Genomic DNA, 25,556 nt, shown 5'->3' on the forward strand with positions numbered 1-25,556 from the left:
TGGCACCAAATCTGTTGTCACTGCATTCAAACGCCCAAAACTGTACTATTTTAAATGGGACACCCTGTATATTTATACATCATTCAATACTGCTTACCGAGACCTTATGACGTAACCGCTAATTACAGTGGTTTCTTCTATATTTACTTCATGTACGAGCAAATGTAGAAATTACACCGAAATTCTGTTACATTACATTAAATCAAAATTTTCTACAACTATGCGGTAAATTATCACTTTCCGCACTTACTGTTTTTATGACAATTATTTCGGATTAAATGCTAATAATATACTAAACATTACCAAAACTGTAACATTTTTTTCAGTATTTCTATTATAATAAGATTTATGTAAAGAATTTTGAATAATTGTCCATATCGGAATACCTTAACTTTTTATCTTAAGAACGTCTCGGTTATATCGAAATTTAACGCGTTTTTAATGAGAAAGTGAATTAGTGTGGACGGTGCTCTCTAAAAAAGGAAGTATGTAGAGCTCGAATCAGCTAAGAAAAGGCCACAGGCGTCATCAAACGATGATGTCACGATCTCTGTACGTCTCGCTTTAAATATTGCTGCTCTCCTTACTTTCCAAGTTGTTGCAGCCAGTCAGTGGCGTGCTATTATTTTATCAGTAAAATGAAACATTTTCGTCGTTTTTAATAAAGAAAATAAAAGACAACAAGTTTTTCAAAGGAATGGAAACTCCTTCTGCTTCTTTCTTCATAAATTGTAAGACGTTACTGACGATTTCACGGCCTTGGCTGTATATGATAACACCTTTCTTTCCAACCTTTTTGAAAGACATTTTGACAAAATAACGTTTTTTATTCATAACACTATGTGAACTTCAACTGCGACCATCAACAATACAACCAAAACACCAGACTAAAACGGAACCTAACCTAACCCCCTAAGTCTCCCTGTCCGCCACTACATTTTTTTAAACTTGGCAACACCGTTTAGAGTGCCGGCTAGTAAAAGCATATAAAAAGGTCCAAATGTCCCTGGCCGCTGCCGCATCTGTTTTAATTGTGTCCAAGTAAAAACCGTACTACGTTGCCAAGTGGCTTTTTGACCGCTTAACAATATATTTTGGGAATATTTTAATAGGACGCCTCTGATTATATCTAATGCGACGGCAACTGTAGAAGGAGAAAGAAATAGTTTTAAAAACTGCGTCATTGATGATGCGGTGGCCTTTTCTCATCTGATTCGAGCTCTAATAAGTATCGGTTTTTTCAAGAACCACTCTAGTTTTAATTTTATAAGTAGCGCAAAGTTTATTCATTAAATGGTTTTCGTGAAATAAATCTGTTGGATGACCTTTTAGGGCAAAAATCTCTGGTACAAATGTTGTAGAGGATGAAATTCTCTACAACTTTCTCCATTTACAGTTTTTTGCTATTTTTGCAAATAACGGAATTAGGCTTGGTTGAATTTGTAAGGTTTTTTAAAAAGCACTTTTTTGTGCTTTAGCCAGTTTTTTTGAAATAAATCTCTTGGACGACTCTCTTTACGGCAAAAGTGCCTTATACCAATCTTGTAGACGATAAAATTATCTACAACTTTCTCCTTCTACAGTTTTTTCAGATTTTTCTACATAACGGAGTTACGCTAGGTTGATTTCCTGTGTTTTTTAAGAGCATTTTTTTGTGCTTGTTTTGTTTTATAAATAATTTTCTTAGGTGACCTTTTAGGAAAAAGTGCCTTAAAGCAATCTTGTTGAGGATGAAATTCTCTACAACTTTCTCTTAATACACTTTATTGATTTTTATCCAAATAACGGAGTTACACTTGGTTGAATTTTTTACGTTTTTTAAAAAAGCACATTTTTGTGCTTTAATTCAGTTTATTTAAAATAAATCATTTGAATGACTCTTCAGAACAAAAGTGCATAATAGCGATCTTGTAAAGGATAAAATTCTTCTTTTCTTTTCATTTTTTTTTGTTTTTTTTTTTTTTCTTCTCCGTCGTCTAGTTGTTTTTCTTTTTTGTCTTTGATTTATCTTCTTTTGCTTTTTCATCGTTGTTTTTTACTTATGTTTCTTTTTCTCTCTTCTTCTTCTACGTTTTTCTTTTTCTTTTTTTTATTTTTCTTCTTTGTCTTCTTTTCTTTGTTTTCTATTTTTCTTTCGTCTTCTTCTCTTTCTTATTTTCTATATTTTTATGTCATATCATTTGTCTTTCCCTTTTTTTCTTTTTTGTCTTCTTTTTTCGTTCTTATTCTTCTCCTTTTCAATATTTTTTTGTCTTTGTTTTTATGTGTATTCCTCGTTTCCATTTTCTTTTTTGTCTACTTTGTATGTTTTTTACCTTAGTATTTTTTGTTTTTTTTTATGTCTTTTTGTATGTTCTTATTCTTTTTTGCCTTTTTACTCCCGTTCTCATTTTACTACTTTCAACTCCAAATAACAAAGTTACGCTTGGTTGAGTTTTATGGGATTTTTAAATAGCACATTTTTGCTTAAGTAAAGATTTTTTTAGATAAATCCCTTACATGACCCTTTAAGGTAAAAGTGCCTTATATCAGTCTTATAGAGCATAAAATTCTCCAAAACTTTCTCCTTCTGAAGTTTTTTGATATTTTTCCAAATAACGGAGTTACGCTTGGTTCAATTTCTTGGGATTGTTAAATAGCACCTTTTTGAGCTTTATCACAGTTTTTTTTAAATAAGTCTCTTAAGCGATCCTTTAGGAAAAAAGTGCATGATAGCAATCTTGTAGAGAATTAACTTCTCTACAACTTTCTAATTAAACAGTTTTTTGAATTTTTTTCCAATAACGGAGTCACACTAGATTAAATTTCTTGAGTTTTTTAAAAAGCATTTTTTTGTGCTTCAGTACAGTTTTTTTTAAATTAATTTTCTTCTATTACTTTTTATAGCAAAAATGCATAGTGGTAATCTTGTAGAGAATTGAATTCTGTACAACTTTCTCCTTTAACAGTTTTTTGAGATATTTCCAAATAACGGAGTCACACTTGATTGAATTTTTGGGGTTTTTTTAAAAAGCATTTTTTGTGCTTCAGTGCAGTTTTCTTGAAATAAATTTCTAGGACGACCCTTTAGGGCAAAAGTGCCTTGTAGCAATCTTGTAGAGGATGAAATTCTCTACAACTTTCTCTTCTTACACTTTTTTGCTACTTTTCCAAATAACGGAGTTATGCTAGGTTGAATTTCTTGGGTTTTTTAAAAAGCACATTTAATATAATTGTAATAAATGTTAATCCAGGCTTAACAGAATAAAGTTAATTAAAAAAACCACAAAATCTAAAGTCACGTAACTAATTACGGCTTAATTAATTTCGCCGATTTCCCATACACCTTTTGATATTTGCATGTTTGGGTAAAAAAAGGCCAGACCAGTAGATCGCGTGTAAACAAATATTAAATATACGCGGATTTCATGCATTATTTACAGGTTTCTGTTCTATTGCATTCAGAATGACTCAAATATACAAAAAAACCACAACACAAACTCATTGAGCCGTATCTAATTATTGTACGTTGCATATTTATTGTCTGTTTAATAGTAAAATAGTTTTGGATTTTATTTTTTATTTTATTTTTTCAGTTGACCCCAAACCTTTACACAAAGTGGACAAACCGGCTACGCCACTGTCGCATCACGAAGGTAAGTCTGATGGTTGATCACCCTGTATATTTTTTTAATTTTCAAAATACTCTATTGTTGTAACAAAGTTCAGTTAAATTTATTAAAAGTGACCAATTTGGTGAATGTTACTATACTTATGTTTATAGAGAATGAAATTCTCTACAACTTTCTTCTCTTACTCTTTTTCCATATTTCTCCAAATAACGGAGTTACGCTTGGTTGAATTTGAAAAAGCACTTCCTTGTGCTTTGATACAGTTTTTTCAAAATATTTCCTTTAAAAGACACTTTAGGGCGAAATTTCCTTTTACCAATCTGGTAGAGAATAAAATTCTCTACATTTTTTCCCTTTTAAACTTTTTTGATATCTGTCCAATTAAGGAGTAGTTATTCTCGATTGAACTATCTTGGTTAGTATACTTTTGGATTGGGGAGAAAACAATGTTTTGAGTGGCCTCTCGTTTTCCTGACTTAAATCCACCAATTTTTTTTTTAATATTAATTTACGATAGTTTCGTATACATTATTCCAGTTCCGTTCACTGTAAATGGCATTTAAAATAGGCTTTATCATGGAAAATTCCACGGGATATTCAAAAGACATGCAAATAAAAAAGTTCCGATTTTTAAGCTTAAACGCGTGACTTGTTTGCGGGATTTCCCAAGGATTTCGTCCAAAAACTTTCCAATTTAAATACACACGGCCAAATGAAGAATATATTCAGATGTCCGACGTTTTGAATGTCAATTGATTCGGGGTTCTTTGTCAGTTTTGGCGTGTATAATAAATCGATTCGTGCATTTCGGTTAGGAAAAGTGAAGAAAATTCTCCCCTTTTTAAATATGTCGAGAGTCAGTGGTGTGAAATTTCCACATTAGGGCCAGCAAGGAAGCTTATCAGAATGTTATTTACTTTATCAATACCCATGCAGGACTTAACATGCTTTAAATGGATAACAGAGTGGAAAATTGCTGTACAGGGTTGGTTTTTATATTTTAGGGTAAATTGGAGAGCATAGAATCGCATAAAACACCAGAACTAAGGTTTTCAAAGTTGCATAAACAGATTCTACGATTATTTCTGAACAATTTGGCTCTCTTAAAAAATTCTCGTATCTTTAACCGTTTTTGAGATATTCGACAAAAACCAGTTGCACGCTACTTTGACCAAAATTTTCGAAACAAACTTTTAAATTTTCAAAATTGAATAACTCCGCCATTTTTTGACTTACAGGGTGCGTAAACTACTCAAAATAAAGTTTTGTCCTCTTTCCTGTCATACCAGTCACTCGTTCGGTACTTGTAGACTTTATACAGGGTGTGGCAAATTACAGAGTTGTGTTCGTTGTTGGCCCCTGACAACCCTTAGGGGCTTTCGAGCGTTTTTAGAGTTACGCAGCCAGATTCTACGGTTAATTCTGAGTAAGTTTGTTCTCAAAAAAAATTCTCGTATCTTTAACCGTTTTCCAGATATCCGACAAAAACCAGTTTACGGTACCTAATAATTATTCGTACAAATTACACTTTATAGCTTCATGAGCGGGGTTTAAACAGATGCAGTATATACGCGACAGCTGTCAAACTTCATTCCAAACAGACGACCGTGTCACACAACTGTCAAAAATTCCATTATAAACGTATAAAGTAGCTTAGATTGAATTTTGTCCAAGTAGTAGTAAAATATGACTCCTAACAGCACTTTATAGCTCTATGGGCCGGGTTTTGACAGACAGTAACAGCTGTCCAACACTGAAAACCTGTAAAATGCACTGTAAACCATTTCTGTAAATGCATTTCTGAATTCAAAAATTCCGTTATAGACGTATAAAGTAACGTAACGGTAGTAAAATATGACTCCAAACAGCACTTTGTAGCTAGTTTTGACAGATGTTTTATGTGACAGCTGTCAACAGCGTCTCAACTGTCAAAACATCACGGTTTTGACATTTGCATGCGTATACTCAACTGTCATGTTTACAAAGACAAACGTCATAACTGTCAAAGACATTTCAATTTTATTCTGTAAATTAGCAGAGAAATTGGGGCTGTTTTTTTCTCATAAAGTTGTAATTTTCCTCGAAAACGGTGACAGATACAAAAAAAATTTAAGGAGACAAAAAGTTTCTAAATTGAACAAAGAATTCGAATTTTCCATTACAAAAAAATCAGTGGCGCACCAAAAAAAGTTGTTTACAGACCTCTAATGACTAACAAAATATAAATATAAAGTGCGGGGCAATATAAAATTTAATTTTCCGCCACGGCCATTTTAAAAATGGTCCATTTCGAACTGAAACATCTCGTCCCCTTGATGTTTTATATTTAAAAACGTCGGCACGGTGCCGGGGGCTAACCCTTGGCACGGTGACCGTTTCTTTTATTAAAAAGGGTTAAACGGGGGGCGTGTTTTATCTTTGCCATAGTTTGCTTAATCAAGGCTTAGTAATGTTAACTATTCGTTTAAACAGAAAGAGAATAAAAACATTTTTAAAACATCAGCAAAAATGTCTGTCATTAAGGTTCAAACTCGTTTCAAAACAATTTACTAGTTTAACGTGTTTTGCCGTAAAGATCCAATAAAACTACAAGCAAAATACGACCTTAATCACAAATTTAAATTGTTTTAAGCAAAATTGACAACATATTTTTTATGAAGGTTTTAAAAAGGCAAAACAAGTCTTTTTCAAAAAAAAAAAAGCAAAATAAATTGCAAAAATCAAGCAAAATTAGGATGACGTCACAGTTTAAAACAATTTACAAGGTTGCCAAAGTGCAGATTGTCAGGCATCGAAATTCTACTGAAACACTCCCTTCTACTGAAAAATAAAGTTTTTTTTTTACGTTTTATAGAAACGTAATGTCATTAAGGTTCAAACTCGTTTCACAAACAATTTACTAGTTTAACGTATTTTGCCGTAAAGATCCAAGAAAACTACAAGCAAAATACCACCTTAATGACAAATTCAAATCAATTTTTTTTAATTTTTGCTTTATAATAGTTTGTTTTTAAGTTGATTTTATGGTATTGAAGCAAATTTGTAGTTTACAACTCAGGTTTTTAGATCATTTCATGGTTTTGGTCAATTATAACATTTTCAAGTAAATTTTTCAGGTTTTTTAAGCTTGATTTTCATGTTTTATACGTCAAAATGAATTTTGAAGCCAACTTTTAAATTTGTATGTCAATATTAATGGTTTTTAATGCAAATTTTGAGTTTTGAAGCTTATTTTTAAATTTGTAAGTCAGATTTTAACATTTTCAGTTTTTTAGGACGATTTCTGATGGTATCTAAGTGAAATTTTTAGTTCTAAGAGCCATTTCTTAAGGTTTAAAAACCACATCTTTAACGTTTATAGGTATTTTTTCAAAGTTTTTAGACTATTTGTACCGGTTTTAAATCAATATTTAAGTTTTGAAGTCAATTCTAATATCTTAAAGTAATTTTCAAGTTTTTTCTTGTTTTCAATGTTTTTTAACCCAATGAAATTTTTTAAGCCACTTTTGTTTCTAAGTTAACTTTAATGTTTTCAAGTGTATTTGGACGATTTTCATGTTTTTAAGTCAATTGTAACGTTTTGAAGTCAATTTTCAAGTGTTTTATATAAATTTTCACGATTTTTGAGACAAATTTTGAATCTTTGAAGCCAATTTTACAGTTTTTCACTCAATTTTAACAGTTTCAAGTTTTGAGGTTGAATTTCATGGTTTTTAAGTTACAGTTTTACGAGTAAGTCTGTTTGCTTCTGTCAGAATTTGGTAATTGTCAATACCCCTCCATAAAGGTAGAAAAACTACAAAACTGTTCTTAAAACTAGTACAATAAGTTAAAATTCACATTAAAAACATTTTTAGAGCTCTAAGCAAATATTAGGTTAGGTTTGGTTTGGTTAGGTTAGGTTAGGTTAGGTTAGGAATTTGCTATGTTTTAAAAGTCCAAAAACAAAATATTGTTTAGAACTTTTTTTAAAATGCTTTTGGGGAAATTGCGTATAATTTAAGGGTTGGCAACACTGAAACCAAAAAAAAAAAAAAAAAGAGTACAACAAAAGCAAATTTCGGGTGGTAAAATTTGGCATGTGCGGCAACACCGAATCGAATCGATTAAAACCAAATTTCACGGATTAGCACTATCGCAGTTTTTTTGTTTGTTCTTCGTTTGTTGCAGTTTGCACCCGTTTCCACTTAAAATTCACCCTTATCACCCCCTCCGCCCCTGCTTTTGAAAAACGATCAACCGTTGATACATCGGCCGTTTTTAGATTGATCGTTTTTGTGTTTAAAATCGCAAAAATGTCACCCTTCTCTGTTCGTTCACTTCACTTGAAACTCGTTTTTAAAATCTATTTAAATTGCATCTAAAATGGCGCGTGCCCAGAAGGGTAGAAAAGAGTCGTAAAACGGTTGAATTTTGATTTAAGAAAAATCGCCATTTGTGCACGTGTTACCTTCTATACAGATTAAGGGTTAAGCCGAGGGTTAGCAACACGTTAACAATGGCGTTTTGGGGGTTATGTCATCAATCTTGTAATGACGTAGCGGTTTCTCTCCATCATGACGGTTTACTCTTATTTAGTAGCCAATGCGTTGAAATATAAGCTGATTTTGTATGTTTTTTATCCTCTACAAAAATGCTTTAAGGCACTTTTGCCCTAAAGGGTCATCCAAAGGAATATTTCAAAAAACTATACGAAAGCACAAAAAATTGCTTTTAACATTCAACTAAGCGTAACTAAGTTGTTTGCAAAAAAGTGTTAGAGAAGACAGTTATAGGAATTTTAATCTGCTACAAGATTGCTATGAGGCACTTTTGCCCTAAAGGGTCATCCAAGAAATTTATTTCAAGAAAACTGTATTAAAGCACAAAAAAGTGCTTTTTAGAAACTTTAAGAAATTCAACCAAGCGTAACTCAGTTATTTAGAAGAATATCAAAAAACTGTTAGAAGAGAAAGTTGTAGAGAATTCTATCCTCTACAAAATTGCTATAAGGCACTTTTGCCCGCAAAAGTCGTCCTTAAGTTATATTTCAAAAAAAAACTGCATTAAAGCACAGATAAGTGCTTTTTTAAAAACCACAAGAAATTCAATCAGGAGTAATTCGGTTATTTGCCAAAATATCAAAAAAGTGTAAGAGGAAAAAGTTGTAGGAAATTTCATCCTGTACAAGATTGCTATAAGTTTTAAGTTTTTAAGTTTCACTTTACCTTAAAAGGCCATTCAAGTAATTTATTAAAAAAAAACTGTACTAAAGCACAGGTTTTTAGCATTTATCCGTCAGTTTAATAACTTTTACCAAATTTGGTCACTTTTGCCTTTTTTTTACGCAAGTGAACTTGTAAAATTCTCTTTAGAGATTTACAGTCTTTAAATTGTTGTATTTTTTTGTCAAAAGTTGTCAAATAAGCGAGGTATTAGGAATTGAAATGTCAAGAGTAAAATTTAAGCCAATCTCATCTTTGCAAGCCTGTAACTCGGATATTTTGATAGTTATTGAGTTGAATTTTTAAACAAATGGTAGATCGAGAGATTCCTTATAAATCACTTTGTATAGTGTCTGTAGTAAAGTTGTCAAATGAGCGAGTTATTAGGAATTGAAATGTCAAGAGTAAAATTTTAGTCAACCTCATCTTTGAGAGCCTGTAACTCAGTTATTTTGACAGTTATCGAGTTGATCTTTTTAACAAATTGTAGTTCGTAAAATTCCCTGTAAACCACTGTGTATATAGGTAGTAAAGCTGTCAAATATATAGCAAACTATAGTTATTGTTAGACGTAGAATACGCCGTTTAAATTTGCTGAAACACCCTCTATAGTGGGTAAACAAATAAACTGTAATTTTCCAGACTTTTCCGGCTTCTTATCTAGATAAAAGAGATAGATAAATATTTACTAGATATTTAAAAATTGTTTTGTTGCAGATGGAGACAATCAACAAGACTGCAGTGATGATCAAAGTGTGAACAGTGATACTCCAGCGGAAAATCACGATGATAATTCACTTGATTCTGAACGTGATGGGTGCTCTTAATTTGGTGAGTTTTTTTCAGTTTAATTAGGAAATTTTTCCATTGAATCAAGCTTAATTTCTATGGAACCAAACTTATATTTAGTTAGTATTTAAAAAATTCCACCCAGTTGGTCACTCAGTACAGTTTTTTTGAAATAAATTATTTGGATGGCTCTTTAGGGTAAAAGTGGCTTATACCAATCTTGTAGAGTATGATATTCTCTACAACTTTCTATTTTACAGTTTTTTGATATTTCTCCAAATAACGGAGTTACGCTTGATTGAATTACTCGAGCTTTTTAAAGCATTTTTATGTGCTTTATAATAGTTTGTTTTGAAGTTGATTTTATGGTTATTGAAGCAAATTTGTAGTTTACAACTCAGCTTTTAAGTCAATTTTCAGGTTTTTAGAACAATTTTCATGGTTTTGGTCAATTATAACATTTTCAAGTAAATTTCAAGTTTTTAGTTTGATTTTCATGTTTTATAAGTCAAATATGAATTTTTAAAGCCAACTTTTAAATTTGTATGTCAATATTAATGGTTTTTAATGCATATTTTGAGTTTTGAAGCTTATTTTTAAATTTGTAAGTCAATTTAACATTTTCAAGTTTTTAGGACGATTTCTATGGTATCTAAGTGAAATTTTTAGTTCTAAAGCCATTTTTTAAGGTTTTAAAACATCTTTAACGTTTATAAGTAATTTTTCAAGTCTTTAGAACTATTTTTACGGTTTTTAAATCAAATTTGAAGTTTTGAAGTCAATTTTATCAGTCTCAAGTAAATTTTCAAGTTTTTAGTTCGATTTTCATGTTTTTTAAGTCAAACTTGAAATTTTGTAGCCAACTTTTTTTTACAGTCACATTTAATGTTTTGAAATCAGTTTTTGTGTCTTTAGGTTAATTTTCATGGATTTTAAGTAAAATTTTAAGTTTTGAAGTCAATTCTAATATCTTAAAGTAAATTTTCAAGCTTTTTTTTTGTTTTTCATGTTTTTTAACCCAAATTTAAATTTTTAAGCCAACTTTTGTTTCTAAGTTAATTTTAACGTTTTGAAGTCATTTGTAACGTTTTGAAGTCAATTTCAAGTTTTTATATAAATTTTCATGATTTTTGAGACAAATTTGAATCTTTGAAGCCAATTTTACAGTTTTTCACTCAATTTTAACAATTTCAAGTCAGTTGTCAAGTTTCGAGGTCGATTTTTATGGTTTGTAAGTGAAATTTTAAGTTTTAAAGCCAATTTTAACGTTTTCATGTCGCTTTTCAAGTTTTCACTCTATTTTTTATGGTTTTAAGTCAAATTTTGAGTTTTAATGTCATTTCTTTTTTGTTTTCAAGTTTGTAATAAATTTGAAGTATTGAAGCCAGTTTTTAAGAAAATTTTAACATTTTCAAGTCAATATATAAGCAGTCCTATAGAGGATGGAATTATATACTACGGGCCTTCTTACACTTTTTCGAGATTTTTCCAAATAACTGAGTTACACTGTTGAATTTCTTGGATTTTTTAAAAGCACTTTTTTATGCTTTAGGACATTTTTTTTGTAATAAATCCTTTGGATGACCTTTTATGGCAAAAGTGCCTTATAGCAATTTTGTAGAGAATGAAATTTTCTACAACTTTCTCCTTTTGCACTTTTTTTATTGTTTTGCAAATAACGGAGTTACGCTTGGTTGAATTTCTTGGGTTGTGTAAAAGCACTTTTTTATGCTTTAGTGCAGTTTTGTCCAAATCTATCCCTTGGACGACCTTTCAGGGCAAAAGTGCTTTATAGCAACCTTGTAGAGACTAAAAATTCCCTACAACTTCTTCCCCTTACATTTTTTTGATGTTGTTTCAAATAACCGAGTTAATCTTGGTTGAATTTCTTGTTATATTATTTTAATCAACTGAACCAACATCAGCCGTCAGGCTTACTGATTAACCATATTCCCTGTGGAATTTAAACTTTTCCGAATACGTCCAGAAAATGTTCCTTGAGATTTATGTACGATGTTTAATAAGAACAAATGTTTAGAAACTGGGCTTTAATAACTCTGGGGACTGTCACGTCAATTACCAGAGAGACCAATCCGACATGGCAAATATCTTACGTGCCTTTTCCATTACAGATCATCAATTCACTGAATATTACAGAAAAATGGGCCACGCCCACAATCCGGCTACTTAACGTCAATTAATTGCCCCGACATGAAAAACAGAAAATATTGAGCATGTAGATCGGTTAACGAAGCATCACGAAACTCATTAACGTTTTGATTATGAGCCTTTTATAGTTTCATGGGCAAATTTCTGCCGCGTCACGACCAGTATTGCATCTCCGTTATTTAAGGAGTTACAAAAATATGTAAATAAGAAAATTTGTAGAAAATTTCATCTTCTACAAGATTGTATTCGGGTGTTTTTGTCCTTAAAGGCCTCCTCAAAGAGTTACAAGACCTAAAGTCAAAGGCTGCACTAAAAAGTGATTTCAACTTTTTTTGAGCTAACTTGATGTCTACTGAGCGTAGCTCCGTTATTTGGGCAGTACAGAAAACTGTAAATAAGGAAAGCTGTAGGAAATTTCAGCCTCTACAAGGTTGTATTAAGGTATTTTTGCCCTTACGGGCCTCCTTCAGGAGTTACAGGGTAAAAAAAGACAGAATGCATTAAACTTCTTTTTAACTAACTTCTAGGTATAAAATTACGATTTAATTTCAGGTCACGGGTCAACCAGAACCACGGATACCAACCCCAAACAATACAAATTCGGGCGTTGGTTCCACCCTGGCCGCCCTGGGGAGTTTGGGCGGATTATTCGGAAATCCTCTGCAATTGCTCAGTGGTTTACAGGCTTTCCCAAATCCCCAAAGTTTGCAACAATTGCAACAATTGGCAATGCTGCAACAGGCTAGCGGTCAACCGATGAACCAGTTTTTCCTTCAAAATCAGGTGGGTACCGTTTTTTTTACTACTTAATGAGTGAGTTGGCAACGTTGCTTATGGGTGGTGTTTCTGTTTCAAGGGTTTTCTTCAGGGATTCCCCAGGTCAGGGTTGAATCCCAGAAACTCCCATACAATGCAGGTCTGTTTTTACTACCTTTTTCTAAACATTATTTATTTATTTATTTTTCTGATTATTTAAACACACATTAATTCATTAAAACTACAAAATGCAAAGGTCTTAACATAAAAAACCTAGAATTTTTCAAAAGTCTAACAGAATCAGATCAGGCCATCTAAGAGGCTTATACAGGGTGTCTCTAAAATATGCGGAAAAAACGCTATTACAATATTCCTGAGGCTTAAATATGATGATTTAACCCAACTTACCTTAGTCCAAAAGTGGATAATATTTGAGATACAGGGTGTCAAAAGTTAGTGAAATTTATCTTCAAAATTTGGCTCTTGCAGTGGCGTTTACACCCTTGAAAGTTGATTATTTTAAATGGGACACCCTGTATATTTTAGGTTCGTTGGATTGCGCACACTCAGGGCTACACGGTGACCTAATATTACCGCTACAAAATGTTTAGGCTTTCTGAGATATTTACGGTTAAATTCGGCATTAACTACGAGAAAAAAAAGTGACATTACTTCAAATGGGACACCCTGTATGTTTTACTGTGACCCGATTCGGCTTGCCATGGCCTTAACATGTCTCATATACAGAGTGGACAGTTTGCTGGATATTTAGGGTCAATTACCGTCAACAGGTGATTGCTTCAGTGTTGGAATAAAATGACCAATAACTCACTTATTTGACCCACCCTGTATGGATTTTTATTCGTCTGTAGATGGCCAATAAAAACGCCTTTCCAAACATATGACAACTTTGACAGGTTGGTGTAACGGTTTGGCCGATAGAGGGCTTCAAAGTTGACCTAAATCTTTCTTTGTCCATTATTGCAGTCAGTCATTTAAACCTAAATAACTTGCTCATTTGTCACACCCTGTATAACTTTTATACATCTATGGATTGGTAATAAAAAGGGCTTTCCGATGATATGTAAAAAAGTAGGGTTAGGTTGCTGCGTTTGGCCACTAGAGGGCGTCAAAGTTGGACCTAATTGTCTCGGACACTAGACACTTTTGTATTGCTCACTGAACTAAAATATACACAGTGTCCTATTTATATATGTTATTACTTAAATCATCATCTTTGTGTAACAATATCACGTGATATTGTTGTTCTCAAAAGGACTGAAGTCACGTGACAGTGCAGACCTTTATTTAATAGTTGAAAGTGATCTGGCAACACAGCATTTAAGGTTTTTTTAAGACTTTGTGCATGCTAGTAATGACACGACAAATTTAATTATGATTTTACTTGTTTGACGCACTCTGTATTTGTAGAAGTGCATGTAAATATACTACACACACACTAAAATCAATTTTCACTTTTTCTTCTATACAGGGTGATTTATAAGTGGTGAACCAAAGTTTAACATTCTTTAAAAGCACTTTTTTGTGCTTTAGTACAGTTGTTTTGAAATAAATCCCTTGGATGACCTTTAAGGACAAAAGTACCTTATAGCAATCTTGTAGAGGATGAAATTCCCTACATTTTTTTCCTTTTATAGTTATTCGATATTTTCCAAATAACTGAGTTGCGCCTGGTTTAACTTCCTGGGTTGGTTAAAAGCATTATTGTGCTTTAGTACGGTTTTTTCAAAATATCTCCTTTGCATGACCCTTTAGGGCAAAAGTGTCTTCTAGCAATCTTGTAGAGCATAAAATTCCCTACAAATTTGTCTTTATTAAATTTTTTTCAAATAACAGCTTAGTTGCGCTTGGTTAATTTCTTGGGTTTGCTAAAAGCACTGTTTTGTGCTTTGGTAGGGTTTTTCTGAAATATCTCCCTTGGATGACTCTTTAAGGCAAACGTGCCTTCTAGGAATCTTATAGATGATGAAATTCTCTACCACTCTCTTCCTATACACATTTTGAAATTTTTTGAAATAACGAAGTTACACTTGCTTGAACATCTTGAGTTTCTATAAGCATTTTTTCGTGCTTCAACCCAGTTTTTTTTAACTATCTCCCTTAGGTGACCTTTTAGGTCAAAAGTGCCTTAGAGCAATCTTGTAGAGGATGAAATTCTGATAATGAATCACCCTATATACGATCTGATTTTTATATTAATCTCCGTATTTCTAAGCAAATACATATTGGTGTTTCCACATAGAATATTATTACCATACAATGATTGCACAAGTCTCTTAATATAGGTAAATACCTTTATCGCGATAGTTGGAAAAATCGTATTTGGGTTGATTTAATGGCAAATATTTACATTCACATAACTCTACTACGATTACTGTATATTATTGGTTTTAAACTTATTTACAGTGTTTTTTAATTGACTCACACCAATACACTTTTGCATGTAATTATGTTATAATAAACAGTTTTTTGAGATTTTTTTTACAATTTTTTAGGTTCAGCAAATTGCGCAAGCGGCTCAGCAATTACAACAATTGCAAAAAGCGCAACAGCAACAGCAACAACAGAACCTCCATCAATCGCCTCACCAGCAATCCTCGCCTCACTTGAACACCTCAATTCCTCAAAGCACTCAACTGAGCCAAAACCTCAACCAAAGCCAAACCACTCCACCGAATAACACGCACAACATTCCGGCCAGTTTGCTCACTCCGAGCACCCCAAGTTCGGGAGGATTGACGCCTCAACACTTGAAAACCCCTTCCAGAATGATGGAGCCCATTCCGGACGAAACGACCGATTTGGAGGAGTTGGAACAGTTTGCCAAAACGTTCAAACAGCGGAGAATCAAATTAGGTAAGATTTGAGATTTTTTCTTTAAAAAAACTTTAAAAAAAGACTAAAGTGGCTTATACCAATCTTGTAGAGGATGAAATTCTCTACAACTTTCTTCTCTTACAGTTTTTTTGATATTTTTCCAAATAACGGAGTTGCGCTTGATTTAATTTCTTATTATTTTTTTTAAAGCACTTTTCTGTGCTTATGAGTATATTTTTTTAATATCTCCCTTGGATGACCCTTTAGAGCAAAAGTGCTTTATAGCAACCTTGTAGAGGATGAAATTCTCTACAACTTTCTCCTCTTAAACTGTTTTGATTTTTTTTCTCAAATAATGAATTTACGTTTGGTTGGATTTATTGGGGTTTTTAAAAGCACTTTTTGTGCTTTGGTACATTATTTTTGAAATATCTTCCTTGGATGACCCTCTAGGGCAATAGAGCATTATAGCAATTTTAAAGAAGATACATTTCTCTGCAACTTTTTCCTCATACACTTTTTTGAGATTTTTGCAAATAACAGCGTTACTTTAGATTGAATATTTAGAAATGCCAGAGACTTTCAACAAGGTTTTGAAACCTTTTTAACCTAAAAATGTTATCTAGTTTTGCTTAATAATGTTTTATCAAAACCTACACGATTTGCGTATAGAAACCATTATAAAATGCCATAAATGCTTCTAGAGTATTCTCAATCTTACTAACCCCAATGATTTTAAGGTAACCGCGTGCTATGGGTATTACGTCAAACCAGTGTTTCAGGGCCGTATTCTCCAGATTTCAGAAATATTGACTGAAATTGTGTTTGTTTGAAATTAACTGACCACCTTCCATTTTCAATGGTAGGTAGTAAAGTAAAGGGTTGTTTCTGAAAAAATGCAATACGGCCCTGGATTTTAAGTTAAATTTACCCTCTGAAGTGCAAATTTCAGGTTCGTTTTATCTGGTTTTCAGAATACTTATTAAAATTGAGTTTTGTTGCATTTCAATCGACTTCTATAAAATGTTTAGTATAAAAATTATGCTAGGTTAGAATTGTATCGGAGAGAATTTTATTGTCTACAAGGTTGCTTAAAAGCAATTTTGCCCTAAAGGACCATCCAAGGGATTTATTTCAAGAAAACACTAATAAAGCACAAAAATGTGCTTTTAAAAAACTTAAAAAATGCATGTGTAGCTCCCTTATTTGGAAAAATACCAAAAAACTGTAGAAGGGAAAAATGTTGGGAAATTTTATCCTCTATAAGATTGCTATAAGGCACTTTTGCCCTAAAGGGTCATCCAAAGAACATATTTCAAAAAAACCGGGGTAAAGCACAAAAAAAATGCTTAAAAAAAAACAAAAAAAATCAACCAAGCGTAACTCTGTTAATTGGAAATTGTCGAAAAAGTGTAAAAACGCGAAGGTTGAGACAGTTTTACCTCTCTACAAGATAGCTTAAAGTCACTTTTGCCCTGAAGTGTCATTTAAAAGATTTATTTTTAAAAACAGTACTAAAGCACAAAAAAGTGCTTTTAGAAACTCAAAAAATTCATCTATGTGTAGCTCCGTTATTAGAAAAATACCAGAAAACTGTAAAAGGAAAAAATTGTGGAAAATTTTATCCTCTACAAGATTGCTTGCCCTAAAGGGTCATCCAAGGAAGAAATTTCAAAAAACCGAGGTAAAGCACAAAAAAAATGCTTAAAAAAAACATAAACATCAACCAAGCGTAACTCTGTTATTTGGAAAAAATACCAAAAACGTGTAAAAAGGGAAAATTGTGGGAAATAATTTGTGTTTTAGTACTTATCCGTTGGTTTGTCATTACTGTCAATAGTGTCAATATACTGTGTCATAATATTGTCAATTGACTTGACTTCAGGTGTAACAAATGAAAGTTTGTTAAAAATAGAAGACAAAATCTCTCAGTTTGATTTTGAGTTGTCTTTAAGTAATGAGTTGTCAATATGGCGGCATCTTAAATGACGTCACCCCCATTTACCGTGGCTTGCTCTATACCAGCTGCATCATTTCTATGTGCAGCACTTGTTCCTGTTCGTCACATCAATCACAAGCCTTAATCTGTCATTTATGTGTACTAATCTAAACGTTTCTTGTTCCAGGCTTTACCCAAGGTGACGTAGGACTGGCAATGGGCAAACTTTACGGAAACGACTTTTCCCGACGACGATCTCCAGGTTCGAAGCACTGAATCTCAGCTTCAAAAACATGTGCAAACTGAAGCCGTTGCTGCAAAAATGGCTTGAGGACGCTGACAGCACCTTAACGAATCCAGGCGCTCTGAGTAACCCCTTAACTACTCCAGAAACGATCGGAAGACGAAGAAAGAAGCGAACATCGATCGAAACGAGCGTGAGAGTAGCACTGGAAAAGGCGTTTATTGCAAAATCCCAAACCGACTTCGGAAGAAATTTCCTCGCTTGCCGATGGACTTTGTATGGAAAAAGAGGTGGTTCGAGTGTGGTTCTGTAACAGGAGACAAAAAGAGAAGAGGATAAATCCTCCTCCGGCTGCCATGGGATCACCGTGTTCGGTTGGGAACGGAACTACTCCAATCTACTCCTTGGCCAATAATTTAGCGTCTGGTCCGTTTGTCTTTGGTCACCTCCAGTCACCAGAACTTTATGATTAAGCAGGAATGACCCCACGTTAACTTTTTCGCGGACCATTTCATGGAGTAGTCACTAGGCGAGGAAAGAGTGCAATGTGGACGTAAATTATCCCTGAAAAGTGTTAAATTTTAGGTTAAGTTTGACTGTGGTTGTTATTATGTTTTTTGACTGGGCACTTTTGATTGGACTTTCCTTTAAATTTCTTGTAGAAAGGCTGTTTTTTTCCCTTTAATTTTTTTGTACCATAAAGATGTAAATAACCTTAATAGCACTATTTATATACCACTTCCAGATCACTTCATTCATATACTACAGTGAAATGATCTAGAAATTCTAATAAACATGGGAGTTTTAGCTTAGGAAATTAACCTTCTTATGGGTATTACCTAACCTAAAATTCTCTTTAAGCTTACCTAACCTAAAACTCCCTTACGGGAGTTTTAGGTTAGAAATTCCCTATAATAATCAGTCGTGTGGAAATCAACGAGCGGCATTTATCTATCTACAGGGTCACTCTATTATATGTTCTAAGTTACTGCCGCTTGTCGATTATACTAACTTTGTAGTTGTATTTGTGTAGAAATTGTACATGTTGTCGTTGTTACTATCTCTAGAATAACAAACATTTTAATCCCCACTGTCAGTATATACAGGGTGTCCATGACACTGTGTAGTGTAGTATTAAGATTCCAGTCCATAAGTTTTAATAAATTGTGAAACCGTTTGTACACGAACAGTGTTACATGTTTTTTTAATTTTTAAGAATTATAGTTGACGAGACAAAAATGTCTTTCTGAGGTTTTGATAGAGAATTAAATTTTCTACAATTTTGTTCCTTAACATTTTCCTGAATTTTGCCAATGTGGCCGAGTTACGAAGGATTGAATTTGTGTAAGTGGACATTCAGACACTTTGCGCTCACTAAACTTTCCTAAGCAAAATATCTTCCTTCTGAGGCCCTTAAGGACAAAATGTCTTTCTGAGGTTTGATAGAGAATTAAATTTTCGACAATTTTTGTTCCTTAACATTTTTCTGAATTTTGCCATGTAGCCGAGTTACGGACTTCTGTAATATGACATTCAGTGATTGTAGAAAAAATTGACTCTTTAGTTCAGTTCTCTGCCTGAACAACTCAAAAATTTACTTGAAACGGCCCATTTCACATGTTTTGGAGCTTCAAACTAGAAAAATTGACAGTCAATTTCGATTATCATTTTGATACACCCTGTAAGTAAAAAAAATAAATTGTGGTTCAAATCATCCTGTATAGTTAGAATTTTATTTATTCAGTTTAAACTAACATTTACTATACAGGGTGGTTCAAATTGTGTTTGAGTCACACTGTAAAGATAAAACTGAATATGTCAGCATAAAAAAATTGTTTGACTACACAGAGTGGTTCAAATAAGTTGCGTCAAAAAACGTTAAAATGAACACCCTGATATAATAAAAATCATTTTTTATTACCTACTCAAGTTATAATCATGTTTTTAATGTACAGGGAGGTTGGAAAAATAATCTGAGTCACACGATCCTTTGAACCACTCTGTAGCAATAAAAAACATTTTTTGAATTCTGTAAAAAAATAAGGTGAAATTGTTTTTTAGGATCTCACAGATCTTGGTTCAGGTTTTGGAAAATAACTCTCTTCTGAGGACTTTAAGGGCAAATGTCTCTCTTAGGTTTTGGGTAGAGAATTAAATTCCCTACAATTTTTGTCCTTTAAGATTTTTTTGAATTTGGCCATGTGGCGCGGTTAGGGAGGAATGAAGTTCCGTAAGTAGACTTTCCCTCACTAAAATTCCTAAGCAAAATATCCCCCTTCTGAGACCTTTAGGGACAAAATGACTCTCTAAGTTTTAGTGGAACGTTTTAATTTCCTAGCAAGTTCTGTCCCTTTATATTTCCCTGTATTGTGTCACGTGGCCGAGTTACGTGTGATTGAAATTCCGTAAATAGGACATATTCAACACTTTACCCTAACTAAACATTCCTAAACTAATATCTCCCTTCTGAGGCCTTTAAGGGACAAAATGTCTTTCTTAGGTTGTTTGTAGAGAATTAAATTCCCTACAATTTTTGTTATTAACATTTCCCCTAAATTTGTCATGTGGCCGAGTTATGGAGGAAGTTCTTTAAGTAGATATTCAGACACTTTTGCACTAAACCTTCATAAGCAAATGTCGCCCTTCTGAGGCCAAATGACTCTTATTCTTCCTATTTCTCTGGTTTAAAATTTTTTCCCTTGCTGAATTCTGTCAAAGAAAAAAAACTACACAGTTTTAAGGTAAAATCATGGAACACACTGTATATAAAACATATTGCAACAATTGAATGAACTACTAATACCAACAGAAATCTGAACAATATTCCGATTGTAAATATTTAATCTACTGGGTCTTTAGTAAAGGCGGGACCAATCTAGACGTATTGTTAAAGTTCCTATGTAATATTAAACTGTTGATATTATAACTAAAAAAAGATCATTAATAGCTCGATGGAGTAGGTTTTTAGAAGTGTAAAATATATTCATTTTTTAGAGACTGATAACCCACAGGAACGATTTTTCATGTTAGTCCAAAATTGTAGCAGTTATTTTAGATGTGTTACGTCATAAGTTGTACAAAAAAAAACTGTTCACAGAATATTCGTATAATAATGTAAAAAGAGTACATATCCGGATATACTTACAGTAATATAGTCGTGGACAATTAGCCATATCAAAGTAATTTTAGATTTAATAATAATAAATAGTAATAATAATATAATAAACATCTCAGTGTTGTTCCTTGGGTTTGTTGTTACAATAACATTTTACACCTCGATGGTATTGACTGGATTGTTTTACAAAGCCAAAAACCATTAAAAAAAACTCCAGTGAATGTCCAAAAAATTGTAAATTAGCTGATGTTTAGTAGGTATATGTGTGTAGCATATATTCGTATTAAACTGCATTTTAAATGGTCAAAAAATGTATCTTATACGTAACAATGTTACTTTTCGTTTTACACTAATTCTAAGTACTTTTTTAAAATTGTTTTTTGTTAATAAACGACGATTCGATGAAAAAAAGACCTTATTCAGACTTTTTGTATTATATTATATTATACAGCAGTGGTCTAGGCAATAACATGTACATTATTTTCATTAAAGAAATGAATTCTTTGTTTTTGTTTTTTTGAACACCTTGTGTAAGTTCAATTATTTTAGGGTTGGCACGAGGTAAAAGAGCATTTCAAGAGGAGCATTTTTGAGCTTTTTACGGTTGTTGACACTTCAAAAATGGCGGAGATTTTATAAATTGTGTTGCAATTCTTCCAGAAATTCAATCAGGAGTAACTCCGTTAATTGCAAAAATTTGTAAAAAACTGTATTAAGAGAATCTTGTGGGAAATTTTGTTCTCTACAAGACTGATATAAGGCACTTTAGCCCTAGAGAGTCATTTAAAAACGATTTATTTTAAAAAACTGTACTAAAACACAAAAAAGTGTTTTTAAAAAACTCTAGAAATTCAACCAAACTTAACTCCATTATGTTGACAAATTTCGAAAAAACGTATAAAGAGAAAGTTGTAGATAATTTCATCCACAAGACTGCTAGAAGATACTTTTGTCCTAAATGGTCACCTAAGAGAGTTATTTCAAAAAAACTGTACTTAATGCACAAAAAAGTGTGTTGCGTTGTGTTTTAACAGAACGCAATGAGGTAAAATTCAATTACTCCTGATACTTGGGGCGCGTCCCCCAATTGTCAAGAAAACCTCTTACTTTTTGCTCTTGATAGTAAAAAAATTAGAGTATTTAGCAAGTTAAAAATAATAAAAAAAAAATTGTTATTGTGTAACCGAGTTTCAAGCCTTGTCAGACATCAGAAAATATTTTTTCCGATGCAAATATTCCCACTACAAAAATCTTGACACATGGTGAATATAGGGTTCAGACACAGAAAACTTTACTTTAGAACCTCATCAGAATATTCAATAATGAGAGAGTGCTCCTATGCAGCCAGAAATACGTCTACGTATACACATAATGGTTGTCTGCTCCTGCTCTCCCATTTTGTAATTAAACAGAAAATTGTAATTTTGCTCCATGTAGTAATGCTTAACGTTAATAGATTGGGGCGGTTACTTTTTACAGAAAACTGTATATTAGTTTTGGTTGCTTGAACATAGCAATGTCATTGTCTTCCATAGTGCACCTTTCCATTCAATCGCAAATAACTCGGTTCGTTGAAACATTTACTGGCGTTGAAAGCGCACCGCTAAGTATTACCGTTGGCCAGTGGAGGGCGTCAAGTGGAGATCCAAAAGTGGCGCAGTCGGTTGGACTTTTTTGGTGATTTTGCTGTTTTATTTCATGGAGGACACACAGCTAGTGTTTACCGCAAACTAATCAAATCAGCTGATGACACATGACAGACCCCGCGATAAAATTCGGGTGGCAAACTTAGTTGTTTGACCAGTCGTCCATCTTTGTCTCGTGCATTAATTAGCAATGTTTCTCTGTCTGTTACATGGATTTCCTATGGGCAGTTTTAGATTTTTCTACCTGTATATAAATATAGATTGATATTCAATCAATCTACCATCCTTCATTTCTGTTTACTTACTTTCAGGTTTTTTTTCTTTCAACAAGATTCTACCTTCTTCTAGAACGAACAAAATAAATTACACTTCCAAATTTGAAGACAAACCGTGGGCGAATAACGAATAGGAACAGGAAATTAAGCAAAAATACAAATAATGCTCAGGTAGATGGGACAAGCAAGACTACTGCTTTTTACTCTCCCATCGCTGTAGACCAAAGGATAGGTCTGGAAGAGGAAGTCGCTACAAGTCTAGGAATTTTCCCTTTCGGGAAGTTCCCAGAGTTACATCGGCGTCCCTCTGTCCTGGGAGAAGGATGCCCCCCGTTGACGGAGGGGCCCTTCTGGTCCCTCCATTTCTTCTTTCTTTGTCCAACTCGTCCATTTCTGTGGTCCTGGCATACTATAGGATGTTTAAAAAGTCGGCTTAAGTTTTGGGGAGTTAGGGTCTGGTGAGTGGGGGATGGTTTAAAGTGCCAGGAGTGCAGTCAGAGCCCCAGTTAGCACCCGGGATAACTGCAGGAAAGGTTCTACACAGATTTTGAGACTAAAATTCCGCCCAAACCGAGGAAAATTGTTGTCCTCTTCTTGACTGGTTGGTCCTGAAATTGTTCCTAGAAGGTGTTTATCAGAGAGTTTTATTTGTCACACTTCACAGTCAAATCAAATTATGAGATAAGTTAGATAGCAACACTGAGTCACTTTAAGTTTTAGTTACAAGACCGATGAAGACCCTCGCTGATGATAACTTATGAAGTTAAGCACATTAAACTAAATCACATCACTTTTGAAGGAAATTTGCCTGTTTGTGGTTGTCCCTGTACAGTAAGGAAACTTATCTTCAAAGATCTGGCAGGCCTTTATTGTCCACTGTTTTCATTATTTTAAATCGTTTAAACTGTTATTCCGTCGTCCTTATTAAATTTTCCATGTTTCCCATATTAATCTGCTATGTCCAGAGTTCTCCTGGACACCTGGTATATTTATAAGGAGGTTTACTAGCAGATGAAGATACAGACTCTTGATGTGACAAAAAAACCTTCAAACAAGACTAGACTAGACTTGCTAAGTCAATTTGTTTGAATATACACCAATATTACTGAACAGACTATAATATAAAATACGTAATAAACAATACATTGGCTTGGTGGGGATCAAATAAACTGATTTTCTAGTGTTCTGAAGGTTTCTTTAAGATCGGGCAACCTTGAGCAGAAACATCTGGAACCCTCCACAATCCAAATCGATCCAGTTGGTGGCATACTTGAAAACCTCCACCACCGCTTGCCTACAACATCAGCCTTTTGCCCAGCAAGTTTCCTGCAGAACACTTGTTCAAATCGTTCCCATTTGGACGCAGCAAACCTGCTTTCCCGCTTCTTGAACAAAATCTGAATGGGTGATACCACAGCACAAGGCTACTGTCCTCACACCGGTGATAGCAGCCACTCTTTCGTGTCCTTTAGCCTGAGTATAGGCCCACAACACCCAGATAACTGGCTGCTAACACTGGGCATGGGCTGAACACTTCAATCACCTTGTATACCAATGATGTTGACGCACGCAAACACCTTGAACCAGCACATCCCTAGCGATTTCGTTGACGTTTACAGTACCAACTAGGTTTACATTGATTTCTTCTTCCCATTTTGATTCGTCCCAAACACCAAAAGCGTTGACGATTAAATCGACTCGTTTCAGTTCTCCCCGTGCCTTCCTCATTGCGTCTTGTATCTCCATTTTCTTGGTTACATCAGCTTTGAAGAACATTGCACGTTCTTTGCCAAAGGAACAGTTTAAGGAGGTTACCGTTTCCTTGCCTTTGCATATATCAGTGTCGATCAGGGCTATTTTGCTAGCTTTGGAACAGAAGAGCTGATTGGCTGTGGCTAGTCCTACAGTGCCAGTTCCACCAATGATAATGATTTTGGCGCAGTCAGGTTAGTGTATTGGTGCTTTTCCCCAGATTCTATGTGGGGACATAGTGGAGGATGGCTGAATCTTCGTGGTAATCGTTCTAAAGTGTTGATTTAAGAAAATTGCGGACAAAAAACATTTTTAAAGTGTCAGCTTTGGCGTTGATGGGAATGCCAAAATTGAGTTTGGTTGAAGTTTGTACAGGGTGTATCAGGAAAAAGTGTTTATTTCAAATAACTTTAGACGTATTTGGCGTCAGTGTTTACTAGAGTGTTTACAATGTTTATCCATCCAATTTTCGGTCTTCAATGTCAAATTTTGTTTTAATTGCACTTACATTTTATGACAGTTTTAAAGAGAATTTTGTGTTTGATAACAAAAAAAACGTATGTGAGGGACTGAAAATTTAGTACACTGACTGCAAATGTCATTCTAAACATTTTTGGTCTCTAGGAAAATTTCCGTAACTCCAACCATTTCCGAGATACTTGACTGTTTTTTGGAAACTGCACCAAAATGTTGATAAGTTCGTATCCCTTTAAATTTTGCAATTTTGCCACTGAAAAAATCTGAAAATGTTTGTCATCAACTGCCTTTTTACCTTCTACTAACCGCAACACGATTGAAAATATACAAGGTGTTCAAAAAACTAAAGAAAAACAGTTTTTAAATTTTAAAATAACGCTCTGCCTTGCGTGGTCACAAAACGTAACCACGTTTACCCGTCTCTAAGTCCGTGTAAACCTAGTCCACTAGGTGCAGGAAGTCATCCTGATCATTTTGGTCTCCCGCTGAATTTCCGTAACTCTAACCGTTTTCTGAGATATTCAACTTTTTTTAGAAATTGCATCAGTATTTTGGAAATTTCGTATCTCCGTCATTTTTGCGATTTCAGCAACTGTAAACAGCTCGAAAAGTTCGTCTAAAACTGCTCTCCCTCATACTAACCGCAACGTAATTGCACATATACAGGTGTTCCAAAAGCAAAATAAAAACAGTTAAATTTGAAACCGGCGCTCTGCAAGTTGTGAATACGTTTACACTATT

General features: G+C 33.7%; 1 protein-coding gene and 1 pseudogene across 1 annotated transcript in view; one reads left to right on the forward strand and one right to left on the reverse strand.

Moving 5' to 3' along the window:
• The window catches only part of LOC145736091 (uncharacterized), a 97,076-nt gene extending 75,907 nt beyond the window's left edge, over nt 1-21,169 (forward strand). The window contains 8 exon segments of the mRNA XM_081990343.1: nt 3,576-3,635; nt 9,533-9,639; nt 12,326-12,556; nt 15,046-15,406; nt 17,494-17,550; nt 17,553-17,770; nt 17,772-17,981; nt 17,983-21,169. Coding sequence (XP_081846469.1) covers nt 3,576-3,635; nt 9,533-9,639; nt 12,326-12,556; nt 15,046-15,406; nt 17,494-17,550; nt 17,553-17,770; nt 17,772-17,981; nt 17,983-18,033 — 1,295 coding nt within the window. The 3' untranslated portion in view covers nt 18,034-21,169.
• Nucleotides 21,170-23,688: 2,519 nt separating this feature from the next.
• LOC145736093 (alcohol dehydrogenase 2-like) lies at nt 23,689-24,622 on the reverse strand (annotated as a pseudogene).
• Nucleotides 24,623-25,556: the final 934 nt, after the last annotated feature.

This window comes from Ips typographus, linkage group LG11, assembly GCF_016097725.1.
Source record: "Ips typographus isolate SLU linkage group LG11, UJ_Ityp_2.0, whole genome shotgun sequence".
Lineage (NCBI taxonomy): Eukaryota > Metazoa > Arthropoda > Insecta > Coleoptera > Curculionidae > Ips > Ips typographus.